This window comes from Cololabis saira, chromosome 5, assembly GCF_033807715.1.
Source record: "Cololabis saira isolate AMF1-May2022 chromosome 5, fColSai1.1, whole genome shotgun sequence".
Classification (NCBI taxonomy): Eukaryota; Metazoa; Chordata; class Actinopteri; order Beloniformes; family Belonidae; genus Cololabis; species Cololabis saira.
The window spans coordinates 18,839,080-18,858,115 of NC_084591.1; the positions used below are offsets into that span (position 1 = coordinate 18,839,080).

General features: G+C 42.3%; 1 protein-coding gene across 1 annotated transcript; it reads left to right on the plus strand.

The window, feature by feature from the left end:
• Nucleotides 1-1,639: 1,639 nt before the first annotated feature.
• On the plus strand, nt 1,640-3,428 carry foxl1 (forkhead box L1). The gene has a single exon (XM_061722499.1). The coding sequence runs from the start codon at nt 1,768-1,770 to the stop codon at nt 2,827-2,829; it is 1,062 nt and encodes a 353-aa protein (XP_061578483.1). The 5' UTR covers nt 1,640-1,767; the 3' UTR covers nt 2,830-3,428.
• The last annotated feature ends 15,608 nt before the right edge of the window (nt 3,429-19,036 follow it).

The window sequence follows — 19,036 nt, forward strand, 5'->3', positions numbered from 1 at the left end:
CTCTGGACATGTGCAGACACGAGAGGGACATGAAAACACCCCTGTGGTGCTCTGTCGTCTAAAGAATCCCTGTTTTGAAGACATTTTGTATGCTGTCATTTTCCCATGTAGGACCTTTGATGCCTGAGTGTTGCAGCTGGCACCAAATTCAATATATTATCTGAAATCCCCATCTCCACAATCTGTTTACCCTACAACTGGCATAGAACCTTAAATTTCACAACCGAACAATACATATGATCTGGTTTTGCATTGCTGCAGTCCATTCCATCTTCACTCTCCCCTCCCCTTCCATCCTCCTTGTCTTTCCCCCATTATAGCACTTTACCTTTAAACCCTCAGCACTTTAATCGTAACCAGCACTTTAACTTACTCTGGCACTTTACCGCCTAAACTTTTAACTGCTAAATGTGAAACTATGTGTGTAATGTATTCACTATTGTAATATATGTAAATGTCTGTAAGATCGTGTAAGTATTAAGATTGATGTGTCAGGTTGTTCTCCTGTTCCTTCTATCTTAAATAGAAGCAAAATAACAACAACAGAAACTTTTTGCACGCTTTATTTGTATTTGTTTTAACTTGTTGTTTAACTTGTCTTTCTTTTATATTTTTAGCCGGGGGACTGCCTATGGAAACTAGCTCTGTAGCTAAAATTGGGTGCATTTGCATTTTTAATTCTAAATGTATATGAATGTACACTGTCCCTTCCCAAATAAACTGAATTGAATTGAATTGAATTGAAATCACTATTTTTCAAGTCAATTAATTACATAAAAGTTCAAACTAATTTACAAATTAGAGCCATAAAATGTTGTGGCATTTTAGAAAATGTCACCACTTCCCCCCCAAATGTGGTTTGTATTATAAACTATATCTTAACAGTATTTTTTCCCATCCAGCAGGGGAGACTCTATGGGGGAAGAGCCTTATTGAAGAAAAAAACCGGAAGGGGGTCCTTTAAATATAAATATTAAAGCTGTAATTAGATTTCTTATGCGTGAAGCTGTATAATTAGACATTTGCGTCCTGCAACGACAGTAATACAAGTATTACTCCGACTGTGCAGCAGCTGTTTGCCTTTCAGCACCACAGGCATGTATGTGATTAGCCGGCCATCCGTGTCCTCAGAGATTGGTTAAATAGTCGTTTTGTGGTGTTTGCTGCAGAGAATGGTCACTTCCCTGTCCGCTTCGGTCGGACCGGAGGCCAGAAGTGGCCCCGACGCAGCTCATAAGAAATGCTTTACGCTCTTTTCCCCCTTTTATACACTTTGTTTTCGTTTAAGTGATCCCACAGCAACTCCCCAAAAAGGAACCCGGCGATGTTTGCTTGTTCTCTCTGTGTGAGCAGCTCTCAGCGTCAGGGGTGGACGTGATATTTCAAACAGCACATCAGTGCGTTTATGTATTGGGTGCCCGGAAATTTTTCCAAATAAACACAGCTTGATTCGACCTGGGTGGGCAGACTTATCAAGCGACTAATTCTATAAACAGATGAGGGAATAACCCGGCAGCTCATTGGCTGCGGCTGCAGAAGGAGGGGGGGAACTTGAGGGGAGTTTTTTAGCGCAATGAAATTTTAATTAATGTGGGTGGGCTGAGAGAACACCGCACCGAATGTTTATGATGGACAATTTATTTCCCAGCGCAAAAGTCAACATAACACAGCAAACGTACAACAATTATTAACCTTTTTTTTTCTTTTTCTCTGCCTTATGAGGCTGGAGAGTCAGTCGGAGTTGGAGAGGCGAACCGGGAGCAGGACATGACTCTGGAGCGCATGGTGCCCTGCTCGGCCCTGGGGCTGCCCGGACCCCCGCTCCTCTACGTGTACGGGGGCTACGGCGGGGGGCTGCTGCCCGCCAGCCTGGGCCTGCTGCCGGGCCGCCAGGAGCCCCCCCAGAAACCCCCCTACAGCTACATAGCCCTCATCGCCATGGCCATCAAGAGCGCGCCGGCGCAGCGCGCCACGCTCAGCTCCATCTACCAGTTCATCATGGACCGCTTCCCCTTCTACCACGACAACAAGCAGGGCTGGCAAAACTCCATCAGGCACAACCTCTCCCTCAACGACTGCTTCATCAAGCTGCCCCGGGAGAAGGGCCGGCCGGGCAAGGGCAGCTACTGGACGCTGGACACCAAGTGTCTGGATATGTTTGAGAACGGAAACTACCGCCGGAGGAAGAGGAAGAGCAAGAACCAGCCGGAGGGAATGGACTGTAGAGCTGTGGGATGTAAGCGCAGTAAGGGGATGATGGTGCCATCATCATCCAGGGACCTGCAGGACTCTCTGGCGCAGCAAAGCAGCTCCGAGGCAGGGGGGAAGGAAACGCAACCGGACGCAAAGGCGGTTCTTGTGGAGCTCAACCAGCACCAGAACCCCCTGATACAGAGACACAAAGACTCTCAGAACCAGGAGGTGCCGGCATGGAGGAAGTCGGACCCTCAACCCGAGCCGGGTCTCCCCCCGGGTCCGTGGATGGACGGCCGTGCGCCCTGCGGGGACGCAGAGCGGGCTCCGCCGTGCGCCCTCGGCTGCGCGGGCAGCACCAGCCTGGGGCCGGAGCAGGACCGTTTGCCCAAGGGAAACGCTCCCAGAACGGACAGGTCCAAAGGGTTTACCATCGAGAGCATCTTATCGAAAAGCGAGGACGAGCCGCGCAGCAGCAGCGGATTCATCGCGGACGCGCCGGAGGAGAGTCTCCCAGCATCCTTCAGCCCGTCCCTGGTCCTCGGGGCTCGGCAGCATCACCTGTACCAGCTGGGATTCCCCTTCCGCTCCTACCTGTCGCTCACCTGCCCGGACAAAGTGCTGCATTTTAAATGAACACCTTGAAGATGATTGTTTTCACACAGAGACGCGCGCAACGGTCAGATTATCACAGTTTGGAGGTTTCCCGTTGCTCCAAACTGTGAGAATCTGACCGTTACGCGCATGCGTAAAGATGAACTCTACATATGCGCACAAAACCTGTTGCTCCAAACTGTGAGAATCTGACCGTTGCGCGCATGCGTAAAGAATAACTCTCCAGAGTACATGGCTTTGCAAAATTATGCTCAAAATAACAATAAAGCAGAAAGTATCCAGTAATGCTTGTAGTTTCCACGCAAATGTTTAGGAAAAGTCAAATATATAGGCTCTCCTAATACACGATTTCTTGATTCATTCAGGATGATTTAACACATTTTTGTAATTTAACTCAGAATGCTGGGTGTCATGTCAGTCTGTCTGGGCATGGGGTTATTTTACAATAAGGAAGTTTTGTACTAAGTAATATAACCTGAACATGCTGCATGGTCGACTCTGCTTTGGATTTGAATTCATCCATATTGTTACAAAATAAAGTGGAGCTTGGTAACTTAGGTTTTATGTATGATTTATTGAGTCAAAGCCATAGATCGAAAAAAAAATAAATAAAAGCAGACGACAGAAAACAGTTTGATGTGATTTTCAACTCCAGAGGACGTGTTTTCTGCTGTACGTCTTAGAGGAAACCTAGTCAGCTGCATTCTCATCCGACGGTGCTGGTCTGGTTTCTCCAGCCTCGTGCAGCTGTGGCGTCCCCCCCTCCGAGGACTTCCTGCAGGGGTTTCTGAGGAGGATAACTACTACTGCTGATGCAGGCCACGTTCAGGGTTCAAGGGCCAACAGGACAACCGTCCAGAGCTCAGCTGTCAGACTCACTACCATGGTGTCAGGCCGAGACTCAAAGCAGGACTCAGATGCAGAGATATTGGATAACAAAACGCTTTTATTGAATTCACCGGAGACCTCGGACCGAGTGACAAACAAATGGCTATAAACAAAACTAGACACTAAACTCTGACTATAGAGAACAATAAACACTCCAAGAGGAGGGAAAAATAATAAAAAGAAACAAACAAAAACGCTCCGTATGGAGGAAAAACCTGCCTATATAAAATAATTTGGCTACAAACACAAATCACTCTTAAAGAGGGAAAAAAAACCAAGAACTATGAATCTAAGCTAGGATATAAGTTAAAACATTTTAAAAAATTACGAGGAAATAAGGGTTATGAGTCCAAGCTATATGGAAGAGTATTAGGGCCATGCAGGGGAAAAAATATTTGAAAGGGGAAGATTTGTTTTTATTGTCACTTCGAGAAAAAAGTTGAAATGTCGAGAATAATGTTGAAATACAATTTCTAGAATAAAGTCGAAATTTCGCCTTTTTTCTCGACATTGACTTTTTTCTCGAAGTGCATAATGAAAGAAAAATCTTCCTCCTATACATTTTTTTTATTTTTCTCCTGCCTGGCTCTAAATACTCTTCCGTAAAGCTATGGTAGAAAAAAAAAAAACAAAAAAAAAAAACACTTGAAAGAGGAAAATGAAGGGCTATGAAATTTAGCCAAGGAAGAAATTACAAACAAAAAAAAAAACACTCATCACGAAGAACCAACGGGTTACTATGGCGATCACTATGGCTGTGGACACGGACCAAGGCTACAGGACAAGGATGAAGACACTCTGGAACAAGACAAGGGGAACACAGACTATTTAAACACATGGAGGGAAATAGAGGACAGGTGGAAACACTTAGGGCAATCAGACTGAGACACATGAGGAAGGGCAAGGGACCTGAAACGAGAGGAGAATTACTTTTCAAAATAAAACAGGAAATGACAGGACAAAACAAACCCAAAACAGGACAACCTCACCACGGTGTGACATATGGTTTATGTTCATTAGCAGTGTTTCCTCAAAACACAAAAACAACAAATCAGATTGTGCTGCATCTGAGTGATATAACATCATAAAGGATGTCAGGGTGTTTTATACCAACAACATTTCTAAATCTGCACATTTGTGTGAATATATTACCGACAGGGTTGTCATAAATAATCATTTAAATATTCAACAATATCCACAATAAACATGCAATCAGGCAGGCTGTGGTGTGGTGTGTATCACATGTGTGCTAGCTTACCAAACTCTGGCCCCCAGGGGCCCCAAAAGCCCCCACTTTAGTTCAGATCATTTTGTTGCTTGTTATTTTTATGCGTTTCTAAATTTGACTGAGGCCTGACCTCTTTTCCTGTGTTGATGCCAGCAGTAAGATGGAGGTTATTTTCTTTTTGCATTTCAAAATATCAGTTTCAATTTCATTTGAAGGAACATTTGAATACATTTAGGAAGCATTATCCAACTCTCGCATCCTGGGTATCTTTGGTGACAACTGAGTATATAACAGATTGCAACAGTGATAACATGGAGATACTGGCAGAGGTGACTCAAGAAGGTAATGAGGGAAGAGAAGCCAAACTGAAACGGTAAATCTCAGCCTTATCCTCCGCACCGTTATGGGGGACCCTCCGACCTTAAAAAACAGTAAAGTTTAAGCTGCTTTAATCAACTGTCATTGAATAAGGAGAAGGGTCAAAGCGTTCTGAATTGAATTGAAATGTTTATTTCGAACATGAAACAGTAGTGAATACAAAACAAAACAATAATAATCAATAATACATAAATGAAAAGAAAAGAAAACAAAAAATATATAAAAAAAACATGCATCCACCATAATTAACAAGCTTGAAAAGGAGTAGGAAGAAGTAAAAACTTATTAAATCCTACTCCCTATACTATATTTAATTATGATCAAAATTAATTTAATTTCTATACAAAAAACAAAAGATCAATATATAAATATCAATAATAATACATCCTCACAACTATATACACTGATATAAATATACCCATTTATAAATGAATATATAAACTGGTTGATGCTTGGACATTGCTTCAGATCCACACTCAGTCTGTTCCATAGCCTTACTCCATTATTTGTTATGCAGAATCTTTTCATTGTAGTTCGATATTGCTGAATCTTGAAATTTAATCTTTCCCTTAAATCCTATCCTCCCTCTCTTTCATGTAAGTGATTTGGTAATAAATTGTTCCTGGCTTAAATTGTGCTGTTTGGAATTCTACCATATCATAGTTGTGTTATTTTAGACTTTACAAATAATGGATTGGTGTGTTCAAGATAACCGACCTTGTGAATTATTCTGATTGCTCTTTTTTGCAGTATGAAGTGACTCTAGTGAACTTTAGTATGTATTGCTCCACACCTCTGTGCAGTAGTTTAAATAAGGTAAGACCAGTGAACAGAACAGAGTGTGGAGTGATTTGTTATCTAAAAAGTGCCTTGCTTTGGTCATGAACAGAAAATGCTTCGACATATTATAGTGCAGATGTGCATTCATTCCATCACACACTTCAACCAAGAATTATTTCTGATATTTACTATAAAGTGTAGCGGTTATTTTCTCTCATAATCATTTAATTACATGTTAGAAAATATGACAACGGCTCTTTATGATCCATCCATCCATCCATCCATCCATCCATCCATCCATCCATCCATCCATCCATCCATCCATCCATCCATCCATCCATCCATGACATTGTTTCAAAAAGAAAAGGTTGTGAAAAAAGTGCGGTTTGTTTTTGATGGGAACAAAGACCATCACATTCATCAAAAAGTCATGAATCAAGACACATGTAACATAGTTCATCTGACTAAAGCGGATGAAGCATTTGTGTTGCATGGACTCCAGAGGAGCAGCCACTGAGATCAACATCTGTGATGCTGCCTCGCTTTTAAAGAGCCGCTTTCTACTCTACAGTTTGGACTGTAGGCAAAGCTTAATTTGTCAGATGTCCCCCATAAAGTGTTATTTAAACATGGCGTGCACGCACATGTGTCCTCTTGCAAGGTTTATTTGCACAAAGGAAAACACACCATCCAGAGTAAATATGGAAAAAAAGTGTAGTATGAGTAAAACGGTGAAAAAAACCTACGCTGCAGGTACAGCTGAGTCCCATACTACCCAGAGAAGCTCTGGTTGTACTTCAGTAAAGATGGGAGACTGTGTGTTGGGTTCACTGCTGTCGAAGCCTCCAGGTTATGGTTCATCAGCAGAATGATCATGACTTCTCTGAATTTGTAAAAGACTGAAATATTCTGTAGAGGTCAGAATGCAGCCAACTACAACTGTGTGTGTGTGTGTGTGTGTGTGTGTGTGTGTGTGTGTGTGTGTGTGTGTGTGTGTGTGTGTGTGTGTGTGTGTGTGTGTGTGTGTGTGCCCACGGGGGTTGGATTGTAGGGTATGGAGAGTATGGAGAAGACGCTGAGAACGCTATGCCGATCGCTGCACTTATAGAGTAACATCTTTTGGTGGAGGTAGTGTGATGGTGGGGGGCGGCATCTCCCTCAACATTTGCCACCGTTAAGGCCACTCCTTTTCCAGAGATGTTCACGACAATTTACTAACTACCATATGTTTCGCACACATCAGCGAAGGCTGCAGGACCGGCGTACCTGTAGCCCTGACCCGTCCGTAAATGAGAATTGGTGGAGAAATTTTAGGAAACTAGGGAACAACAATCACAATGCCGTACTGTTGCATATTCTAACAAGTTTAGAGGAAGAAAGTGTGCCTCAAGTGTTTTGGGAAACAATGGCAAACATTAGAATAAGAGAAAAACTGTACTGTAACAACTTTTTTTGGAATTTGTTGCAGGAAATAAAAAAGACATTAATGTTAACAACTGAAATCAATTTGAGAAGAAAAAATATAAATACTCGTGGGTTTCTCCTTCTCTTCCTTCTGAACAGATTTTGTTGATGATGTTTTGTGGTAAACCTAAAATCCAATCTGACATTTCCAAAACAACTATGTTGAAGTTCTTGGTCATTCAGAAACGAACGCATGCTATTGGCTCGTAGATGTATCGTGCCCATCCACCATAAAGCGTTGCGCTGTAAGGCAAGGCAAGTTTATTTGTATAGCACGATTCAACACAAGGTCATTCAAAGTGCTTTACATCAACATTAAAAGCAGCAAGACACAATTAAACAGTAAATAACAAATAAAATCAAATAAAATGATAAGAAAAGAGGTAAAATAATAAAAAGCACAAGTTGTTAAAAAGTAAGGGCAGTAGAGTACAGCAGGTACATCTCATTCTTACAATGTTAAGAATTACGTTTCTATACGGTCAAAACATACAAAGACCGGGTCAATTCGTACGGTGAATTAAACTCACCGTTTGTGCTGTGACTGTGGTTTAACATCTGAACTATGACATCAACACGACTGAGAAAGTTCAAATTGCAAATGAGGACTCGCACTTTACAAAAAAGCTCTTAAGAAATCTCAAACGAGCCTTTTTCCGAGATCTCACCTGTGGCAGAATGACACCTGTGTGAAATCAGAGAGCCATGCTGACAGCATCGCTACAAACGGAGCCCAGCCGGCTCTAAATATAGGCCCGCAGCGCACACTCGCGCTCCACCAGCGACGCCGTGCAAATCAGGAATGTTTGTTTGAAATAAATAAACTCACCCACATTTGGGGAGAGCGACTCACAATCACAAGCATTTCCTGTGTATAGGATTCTTTTGGCGAGACGTGTAAATAAAACATGATGAAAAGCTGAGAGGGAAAAGATGGCGAAGGGGAGACTTGATCCTCGGTCTCTCTGGGATCAGGCTGCAGTGCAACAATAACCTCTGTGACTGGCCCCACTGGCTCTTCATCCTCGACTAGTGTCCAAAATCTCCCAAAAGCAAAGCCAGCGAATAAATGTTGGTTATCTGATAGCCTCTGTGAGTGTTTGAACAGTAAGAGATCCGCCTGAGAATGCCGCTCAGACAAAAAGGAAATCCTCTCAGTCTTATTTGTTGTGGGACAAAATAAACCTTGCTGATGGTTCCTGGTCACAGATCTTTAACATGCAGCAGCTCCGTTTCAGGGCCTTGCCTCAGAGCTGCAGCCTGCCGGGCGAAGGCAGACACAGTCCTATGGCAAGACGTTTTAATATTTAACAGCTAGACTGGATATGTGTTGCAGATATTTGCAATTCAATTCTTCATAGTCAAGCATTTCAGATATCTACAATTACATTCTTCCTGTCCACAATTGTCATTTCAGAAATTCATAACATCATTCTGCCTAGGACAAGTGACGTCACTTTTGCCATTCATGTGTTTGGGGTTTCTAATTACAGATATCTACAATTCATTTGCAGATATCCACAATGTGAATTACAGATATCTGCAACTGAATTACGACTAGTTCTAGTTCCAGTTTCAGATATCTACAATTTAATTCTGACTAGTCATTATTCCAGTTCAAGATATCTTTAATTCCCCTCAATTCAAGATATCAACATTGTCTTTTTTAGATATATTAAATTCATTTTTGACTAGTCAGAACAAAGTTGTAGATATCTTAACTGGAATTATGACTAGTCAAAATGACGTTGTAGATATCTCAAACTGGAATTACGGATAGTCATAATTTAAATGTAGATATCTATAATCAAGTTATAGATATCTTGTAATGAATTATCTCAAATTGGAGATATCTTTAACTTCCATTCTGCCTAGTCAAATGTAATTACAGATATCTTGAATTAGAGTTTTGACTAGTCAAAATGACATATAGATAGAATGACAAACCTGACTAGTCACAATGTAATTACGAATTAGTCAAAATGCAGTTCCAGATATCTGCAATGTTAATTCTGGATAGTTAGCCATTAAACTTAGCCATTAAAACTTAAAACGGCTTGCTATACAGTCCTGCCTCATCAGAGAGACATCTGTTTCCACTGCACGTGCTTTATCATAATCTTTGCTTGTTTTAAGTTTCTTCAGCTGCCATTAGGACTGAGATCTTGCAACGACGGGCCCCTGGACTCGACGTGCTCGAGGCCCAACCTCCTCCGGAGAAGAAGCCTGAGTGAGACACAAAACCGCCACAAACCACACAGCTGGCCCATGTCGCTTACAGATGTTTTACATCATTCTGCAACGCAGTGTTTTTGTTTGGTGTTTCATTGTGATTGTTTTGCATTTTTACATCGTCATTTCAGTCATTTTTAGAAGATTTGTGATGATTCTGTCTTTTTGTGGTCCTTTTGTATCCTTCTCTCTCTAATTTTGTCCTCAGCATGTCCCCTACTGTGGTTGCTTTGTCTTTAGCACTGTTTAGAAAATTAATACACACCCTCTTCATTTTTGTAACTAAATTCTTTTTGAAATGGTTTCTCATGTTGCTGAAGTGAATTTTTGTGGACTGGAGCCTCTCAGACCAAGTTGCCGACAGCAGCCAATTACAGTCCATCCAGGATGAGGTAACACGGACTTTCACAGAGAATCTGCGTTTGCAGAAGCTTCCCACTGGCTTGTAAAGAGTTGTGGATGAACTGCTTTGTGGTTTAGGATGTAACCACCGTGAAACATCTGGTCAATTACTTTGTCTCGGATTTTCCAATTTGTTCGGCAACAGATTGCGCTCTATCGCTCAACTCCTCCAAGTCAAAGGAGAAGGCCGCAAAGCGTTACGGTTCAGTTAAGACACGACAACAAAGTGGAAGCAGCAAACATAGCAACAAATCTGGCAACACAGCTGTTATCACTCTTTTCTTCAGTCTTTCATTTTCAAATAAACAATGACTGTTTACTTTGCGATTTTACAGCATTTCCTGTGTCGCTTCGCACCCGTTTGGAGACTAGAGAGGCTTCAAGACTTCAAGTCTTCTCATGTTAAGACAGCAAGTTGTGAAGCCCAAAAGGAAAAGTTATTTACAAATGTTGAAATTCTTGTTTTGGCTGGTGGCAGGAAGGATCTGCTGCAGAGGTCTGTGTTGCACTGGATCGGAATTGCTGTTAATCCCGGTTGAATCACTGTGCGGTAAAGAGGATCATCAGGGCTGACCATTATGTTTTTCATTTTATTTGCAAAATGAATTCCGGAGGCTCCAGAAGAGAGACCTCTTTATAACTCTTTACAGTCGCTGGCTCTGACGCTGCTCTCCTAACAAATGACTGCAGATGAGCTTGAACGCTCCATGAGAGACTTATAAAAGATATGTACATCTATATTGAATGGCCTTGTCTTCCTTAAGAGGTAAAGTCTGCTCTGCTCTGGCCCCTCTTGTTGCATCAACACTGTTTGGTCTCCAGTCCAGACTGTTGTTCAGATGAACACAGATGCATTTATACTCCACCACCTCCACTTCTTCTCACAGAGTTGGGCTCAGTGTTAAACTTGTCCGTCCGTCCGTCCGTCCGTCCGTCCGTCCATCCATCCATCCATCCATCCATCCATCCATCCATCCATATCATCAGTTAACCTACTACGCATGTTTTTGGACTGTGGGAGGAAGCCGGAGTACCTGGAGGGAACCCATGTCAGGCCGAGACTCAAAGCAGGACTCAGATGTTAGATAACAAAAGGCTTTTATTGAATTCATTGATTTTAATTCATTAATCAATTGAGACCTCGGACCGAGTGACTATACTCTGACTATAGAGAGAACAATAAACACTCCAAGAGGAGGGAAAAATAACTCTAATAAAAACAAACAAATAAACACAAAATGCTTTGTATGGCGGAAAAAACCTTCCAATATACAATAATTTGGTTACAAACACAAATCACTCTTAGAGGAAAAAACCAAGAACCAAGAATCTAAGCTAGGATATAACAAAAAAAATAAAAAATAAAAAATTTAGCTAAGGAAAAAATGACAACATGCAAAAAACCTGTAAGGTGTTTGTCATTAATCCAGGTGACTGTGGAAGCATCCACCTGTGTCTTCTGTGTTTTTGGCAGATTAAAGCAGACCGACTTCAATTCAATTCACTTTTATTTATATAGCGTCTATTACCACAGAAGTTGGCGCTTTCCAGAGACCCAGAACATGACTTGATCCTTTTAGCCACTGTGTATCTTCTACAGCAGTGGACAGTGGTCCTCACTCCTGGTCCTCGAGAGCCCCTGTCCTGCATGTTTTTGATGTTTCCCTGCTCCAGTAAGCCCTGATACCCTGGTGACTGTGTCACCAACAGAACTGTGCAGACCTGGGGGAAAGATAGGTGATGACCACTAATTAGAATCAGGTGTGTTGATGCAGGGAAACATCAAAAACATGTAGGACAGCGGCTCTGGAGGACCAGGAGTGAGGACCACTGTTCTACAGTCTAATGCCCGGTCAGATTCATTAACTTATTAAACTACTAATCACTAATAGTGTAGTCCCGATCGATCGGTTTTGATCCAATGACGCAGTCAGTGAAAAGAAATATATGTCCATGTTGGAGAGAATGGACAATAAAAGACACTTGGGACAATTTGAGTTTTAGTCCTCAGAACCGTCGGGTTTGTCATCCGCGCCTGCATCTCTGATTGGACGTGGTTGCATCAGTGCCTATCAGGGCAGCTTGTATATCTGGAAAGGAAACATGAAATCTGAACATTATACAGATATTTATCCAGATTCTCGGAATGTTTTCAGATGGATGGTTCCACAGTCACCTGGATTCATTTACAAAATTAATAAAACTTTGCTGATCTTATACAGTGTTAGTACGGAAGTGTATTAGGGCCATGCAGGAGAAAAAATATTTAAGAGGCGAAGATTTTTTTTTGTGAATTTCGAGAAAAAAGTTGAAATGTCGAGAAAAAAGTCAAAATGTCGAGATTAATGCTGAAATACAATTTCCAGAAAAAAGTCGAAATGTCAAGAATAATGTTTTAATACAATTTCCAGAAAAAAAGTCGGATTGCCAATTGCCAATTTCTCAACATTTCGACTTTTTTCTCAGCATTTCGACTTTTTCTCGAAGTGCATAATGAAAAAAAAAAATCTTCCTCCTCTAAAATATTATTTTTATTTTTCTCCTGCCTGGCCCTAATACTCTTCCGTAGTGTTAGTGACCACATCAACATCAGGTGAAAACACATGGAGATCATTGAGTTTCCTAAGAAAAATATAGCCATTGCTGACATTTTACAACATCAAAGTTTCATAAATATCTATTTCACTGGTATTTATTTATTTTCAAATATTTAGTTTCAGGTTCATCTTCCTCCAAAGATCTTCCTGTGCTGGGCAGAAAATCTGCACGTTGCTCTTCAAGAAAGAAGAGTCCATGAGGTGCTTCATGATGTCTGAGGGGAATATAGATATTCCTTTTCAGCTGACTCCAAAAGTTTCCCCGATGGCTGAGCGGTCGGTAATGGCTGTTACTCTGGGAAGCATCATCATTTCTGTTTCACCTCCAAACCTCTAACGAGCTCAGTTCCACACTCGACCGCTCGCCATTTCAAAAAGAGTTTTAATCTGAGTGTTTATTATATTTTTTCACTCTCTACATAAACCGCCCGCACTTGTCCAAATACACACTCTGTACCAAGGGGGAGGGCATTGCTGTGATGAAGACTGATGAGCTCGGTTCAGACTACATTAGCTGCTAATCAAACAAAGTTTCTTGAGGTTCCACACATCCTGATGTCCTCCAGAACAGGACTGGTGCTGTTTCCAACGCAGGCACAAACAGACGTATGAGGAGATGTACAGTCCATCAGCAGCAGCAGCAGAAGTCAGAGGGGTCCTCCAGCTCTTACGGTACGGAAAAGTATTATGGCCATGCAGGAGAAAAAATATTTGAGAGGGGAAGATTTTTTTTATTGTGCACTTTGAGAAAAAAGTCGAAATGTCGAGAAAAAAGTCGAAATGTCGAGATTAATGTTGAAATACAATTTCAATAATAAAGTCGAAATTTCGCTTTTTTTCTCAACATTCCAACTTTATTCTCATCATTTCAACTTTTTTCTCAAAATTGTACTTCAAAATTAATCTCGACATTTCGACTTTTTTCTCGTAGTGCATAATGAAAAAAAAATCTTCCTCCTCTAAAATAATATTTTTATTTTTATCCTGCCTGGCCCTAATACTCTTCCGTACTTACGGTGCCCTGCCTCCCAATGAGTTTGCTTTCTTCTTCTTCTTCTTCTTCTTCTTGCTTTCTTCGAAAGTACTGGGCTGGGGAGCCTGTGGAGGAGCGGCAGCCACCACTTATGGGGTGCTCTGTCTGAAGTTTGACTACTTGCTTCACTCTGATTCTTCTCGTAACAGGTCCTCTGTGATGTCGCGCTTCATTCCTGCAGCAGGTAGCGTGATTGCTGTTGTTGGATTTATTTCCCCAACAAAGTCTCTGATTTCCATTCAAATGTCGCCAGAGGAGTCGTGTGTTGTGGTACAATGAAGATAAAGCCAATTGAATACCAAAATAAACTTTCCTAAGTTCCCTAAAGAGCAGAAGTCTTTTCTGGGAAAGGAAATCCTGCCCCCCACAGAGAAGTCCAAATGGAAAACATGGAGGAGAAGTGAGCAGCAGTGATGATTGTGTGTCAAATAAAAGGAGGTGATGACTAATGTTAAACAGGCATGTGGTGTGAACAGCAGAAAGAACTGCGGTCAAATCAACAACTCAAAACACGTGTGCAGCAGGTAGACTGAAAGCAACACCAACTGAAACACAAAGGTCAGGAGGACAGGATATTACAGAAACCAGGACATGAACAAGGTGACAGCCAATGGAAGGAGATGCTCGTGAGAAACCCACGCAAGCGCAGGGAGACACAGCCAAGGACATCCAACCAGGGCCGGCCCAAGCCTCCATGGGGCCCTAAGCAAAATTAGATTTTGGGGCCCTCTATTACTGCCAATAATACTGATTATTGATCATTCACACGCCCACTATGAACTTATTTCATGTTTTTCTTTGTCATTACAAATACACTTGTAAAACTAGATGTCAGAACTTTTTGTTGTAGTTAAATTGTAATCCACAGTGATTAGGACTATGGAAAGTGTTTCCATGCAGCAGTGTTGTTTCCATCATCCTATTGTCAGCCGGGCATGTTTTTACCCATCTATGGTTTTTAATCTGAAATGGGAGCAAATTCAGCTACAAGAGCGACCTGGGGTTGATTTACACTTAATATTTAAAGTGATATAGTACTAAGTGTGATACTGAGTGTCATCTACAGTGTAGGCCTACTAAAAGAAACAAAATAATCAAATAGATCATTTATAAATCATTTACTGTAACACGTTATCTAGTTTATTTTTGGTTTTAAATAAACTGCAACAGCAATGTCCAACAACAATTTGAAGTGGAACAACAACAATTAAGTGCAACAACAAAGTACTACAAAAACTAGAACTATAATTAAAATCAATCAACTTAGATAAACAGTACCTCGTCAATATGTTCTCCATATAAGAATAAATTCAAATGTAGAAAAAACAGACATTATTAAATAGAATAAACAAATAAAAGCGAGCCGAGAGGCAGCAGTCAATATGCCAGCAGTATCTACTCCAGTCTGTTAACATAATATTGTTTATGTAATAATATTAATTATTGTGTTTTTGTACAATAACATACCTTTGATAATGTATGAATCATCACTCACATAAAAAAAGAATTTAAATTTTTATTTAATTTTTTTTAACTCTTGGGGGCCCCCTAGTGGTCACGGGGCCCTAAGCAGCCGCTTATGGCGCTTTTCCACTAGTACCTACTCAGCGCGCTTCTACCCGCCACGCCCCCTTCTTACGCTTTTCCACTACGGGCCGAGGCGGGTGGAGCCGTGCCAAGCAGATACTTTTTCTGTATCTTTTCTGCCGAGGTTCTAACCGGGCTGAACTATATCTGACGTCATCACCCTCCACGCCACTGATTGGTCGGGGGGCGGGGCCGTCAGACGTTTAAATCAGGAAGCAGGAGTCAGCGCGAGAGCGACTCGCGGCGATTTTATTATACAGCGCAAACGTCTATTTTGGTGACCTGGCAGCCCTGTTGCAGGGCCAGTGGGAGCACCAGACCGCAGCGCTGGAGGCGCTGGTGGTGCAGCAGCCGACAGGCCGTGAGGCGGAGGCTGCAGGCCGCCAAGTGACGGCGCCCAGCGACGGCGGGACCCGCAGCGCGACCCACCCCGGCGCCACGCCTGAGGTTCGTCACGGCAGTCGTGGAGGCGGAGGTCGCCGAGGCGGAGGCGTCGGTGGCGGAGGCAGTGTAGCAAGCTCGTTGCCACTGGGGCCGACCGACAGGACAGAGGACACAGGGTTTAGTGCAGGAACTCCTTTATTCAATCACACCGCCACACGTGCACCAGCAGAACCTTCTCCCAGCAGACCTCTTGCTGGTGTGCAGCCACTTCTTATGTAGCCAGGCAGGGTGGAGAGGTTGATTGGGCACAGGTGTGCCCAATCAGCTGAGTGGCTGTTCCTCCACCCTGCCACATTCATAAACCTGGTGGCTGACGAGAGAATTAAAAAAGGGATGTAGACGGGCGATAAGGAACGATCAGATCCACAGGCGCTCTGTTTTACTCTCAGCCGCTCGCGGCTCCAGCTGATTTTCTGATCAGTGCCGACAAAAACAAAGGGGTTGCGCAATCGAGTGCGTCACAGCAGCTTCACCCCAACCTGCCCACTTCTCACCTGGCTGTGGAAAAACAAACGTGGACAAAGCAGGTGGAGCCGGGACGAGGCGGGACGAGCCGTACCGAGGCGAGTCGGGCTGAGTAGGTACTAGTGGAAAAGCGCCATTAGTTGGCTTATGCCTTGGGCCGGCTCTGCATCCAACTGTGCACATCTGGAAGCACTACAGCAAATACATCCAACAGTGTTCAAACTACCGAGGTATGATGTCAGGTTCAGGAAACCGTCGTATTTCAGATGTTGCTTTGTTTTAAAGTGCTTTTAGAAGCTCGCTAATTCTTGGGCAACAAGGACAATCACATTGTTTCTGGAGATCAGAGCTTCTGCTGCTGGCTCATCTTTGCTTCTAGTTACCAGGACAGAATTCATGCAGAACCTTTCTTTAAAAAGGCCCAAAACCACGTCAGCTCTCATTTATTTAAAAGTAACAATTAATATAAAGTATAAAGATAGATAGATAGATAGATAGATAGATAGATAGATAGATAGATAGATAGATAGATAGATAGATAGATAGATAGATAGATAGATAGATAGATAGATAGATAGATAGATAGATAGATAGATAGATAGATAGATAGATAGATAGATAGATAGATAGATAGATAGATAGATAGATAGATTACTTTATATTGTCGTCATAGCAGTCTGGTATAATTAACCCCACCGAAAATCAGTTACAAACATTTTTTAACCATACAAAAATATTTTTAAAAAGTATAAAAAGATTGCTCAAATACAATAGAATAAATGATAAATGTGTTTATACCTGACCCCCCTAGTACAGCCATCAGGCCTGGGGTTTGAGCGACTCGGTCAGGTGGTATGGAGGAAAGCAAAAACCTGCATCACATGGTTCAGTTGGTAGTTTATTGACGGCACTTGGTGGATAGGTAGTGAATGTCTGTTGAACATCCAACATAAAACTAATTAACTAATGTCAAAATTCACTGAGAGTAGCATTTCTAGCGATCTATAAGAACGACCCCCCACTATGATGACTATATCTGCCCTGTGAATCAGCAGCCATTATGACTTGTGGTTTCACAAGTTTAAACAAACTTGCGGGGGGGCATTTATCCACAGCCCTCTATACAACTCTCAGCTGTCTGGGGCAGAAAGAGTGGGATCCGACTTCTCTTTATTGACATGCATCCACTTAGTACTATTGTACCGGCGCATGTCCCGCATCGCTGGAGCCGGGTCAAGCAGCTACAGTGGACATCATTGCAGACTTAAGACCGTAGTGATGTAATGGAACTTTTCCACCAGCACCTACTCGGCTCTACTCATCTCAACTCGGCCTGGTTTCTTTTCCATAACAATTCAGCATCTGGAGCAGAAGTAGGAGGGTTGGAGCGAAGCTGCTGTGACGTATTTGATTGTGTGATCTAAACGAAGAAGACAACAACACTAAAGATGTAGAACCTGGAGGAGATGATAAATGTGCTGCTGGGTCTGTGGCTTGTGTTCAATATCAAGTTTAAAAATGAGAGTGAGAGAAGCTTCAAGTGGCAACGCTTTTAAATTTTTTTAGTTTGTCTCGGCACTACTGAAAGACCGTTGGGAGCCGCGAGCAGCTATTAAGTGACATAGCTCCTGGTAGATCTGGTCGTTCCTTATCGCCCGTCTACATCCCTTTTTAATTCTCTCCTCAGCCAACAGGTTTATGAACATCTGCACCTCAGAGTTGGATCACCAAACAGACTTTTGCGCTGCCATTGGTTGAATAAAATGAACCAGAAGCCGCCGTCAGAGTCGCTCTTTCGCCGATTTCCGGCTCCTGACTCAGACGTCTGACTCCAACCCCCCGACCAATCGGTGGCCTGTAGTGTGATGACGTCAGATACAGCCGACTCAGCCACTTAGAACCTCAGCAGAATAGATACAGAAAAGTATCTACTCAGCACGTTAGACCCCTAGTGGAGAACCAAACCGAAGTAAGTCGAGTCGGGCTGAGTAGGTACTAGTGGAAAAGCGCCATAAGAGAAAACAAGGGAGTGGCTGAGTAAGACATCATGCATTTGCTTATTGCCAGCTCTCCTAAATGCCCAGATTGGTACAAAACAGCCACATATCATGATAACTCCACCACCATGCACAACAGTGGCTATGAGGTGTTCCTGTTGAACTGCTGTTTTTGTTTTTTTCCAGCAAACATGAGGCCGGTGATTAATACCAAACAATCCCTCTTTTGTCTAATCTGTCCAAACAAGGACGTTCCAGAAGCCCTCCGGTTTGTTTGGATGAAGTTTGTAAACCTCTGCTGCATTTCCGTGTCCTTACCCAAGACGCTTCCACCTTCCAAACAGTCTGGACTTGCAGCCTGCTTCTAATATTGTCACCGTGGACTTTAAGATTTAACGATTTACTCACTGCGCCATAAAGGACCTGAGATCTACGTTTTTTTTTTTTGTTTTTTTTTTTTTTTAATAATTATTGCTTTACGTTTTGCACGTTCTGATGTTGGGCTTGATATTTACTCCTGGGATAAATCCTCTCCAGACTGGCATGATCTCCCCCTTCTTGGCATGTTATCAACGCATATGTGTCACAGAGGTCTTTACACCTGCTCCGGATCGGATGTTATTTCTCACATCATTTTGGCCTCAGTTTTAAGTAAATAATTTCTTCCTTTGAATGGCAAAGTGTTTCTAGACTTTTGACTGCTGTCTGTCTGTCTGTCTGTCTGTCTGTCTGT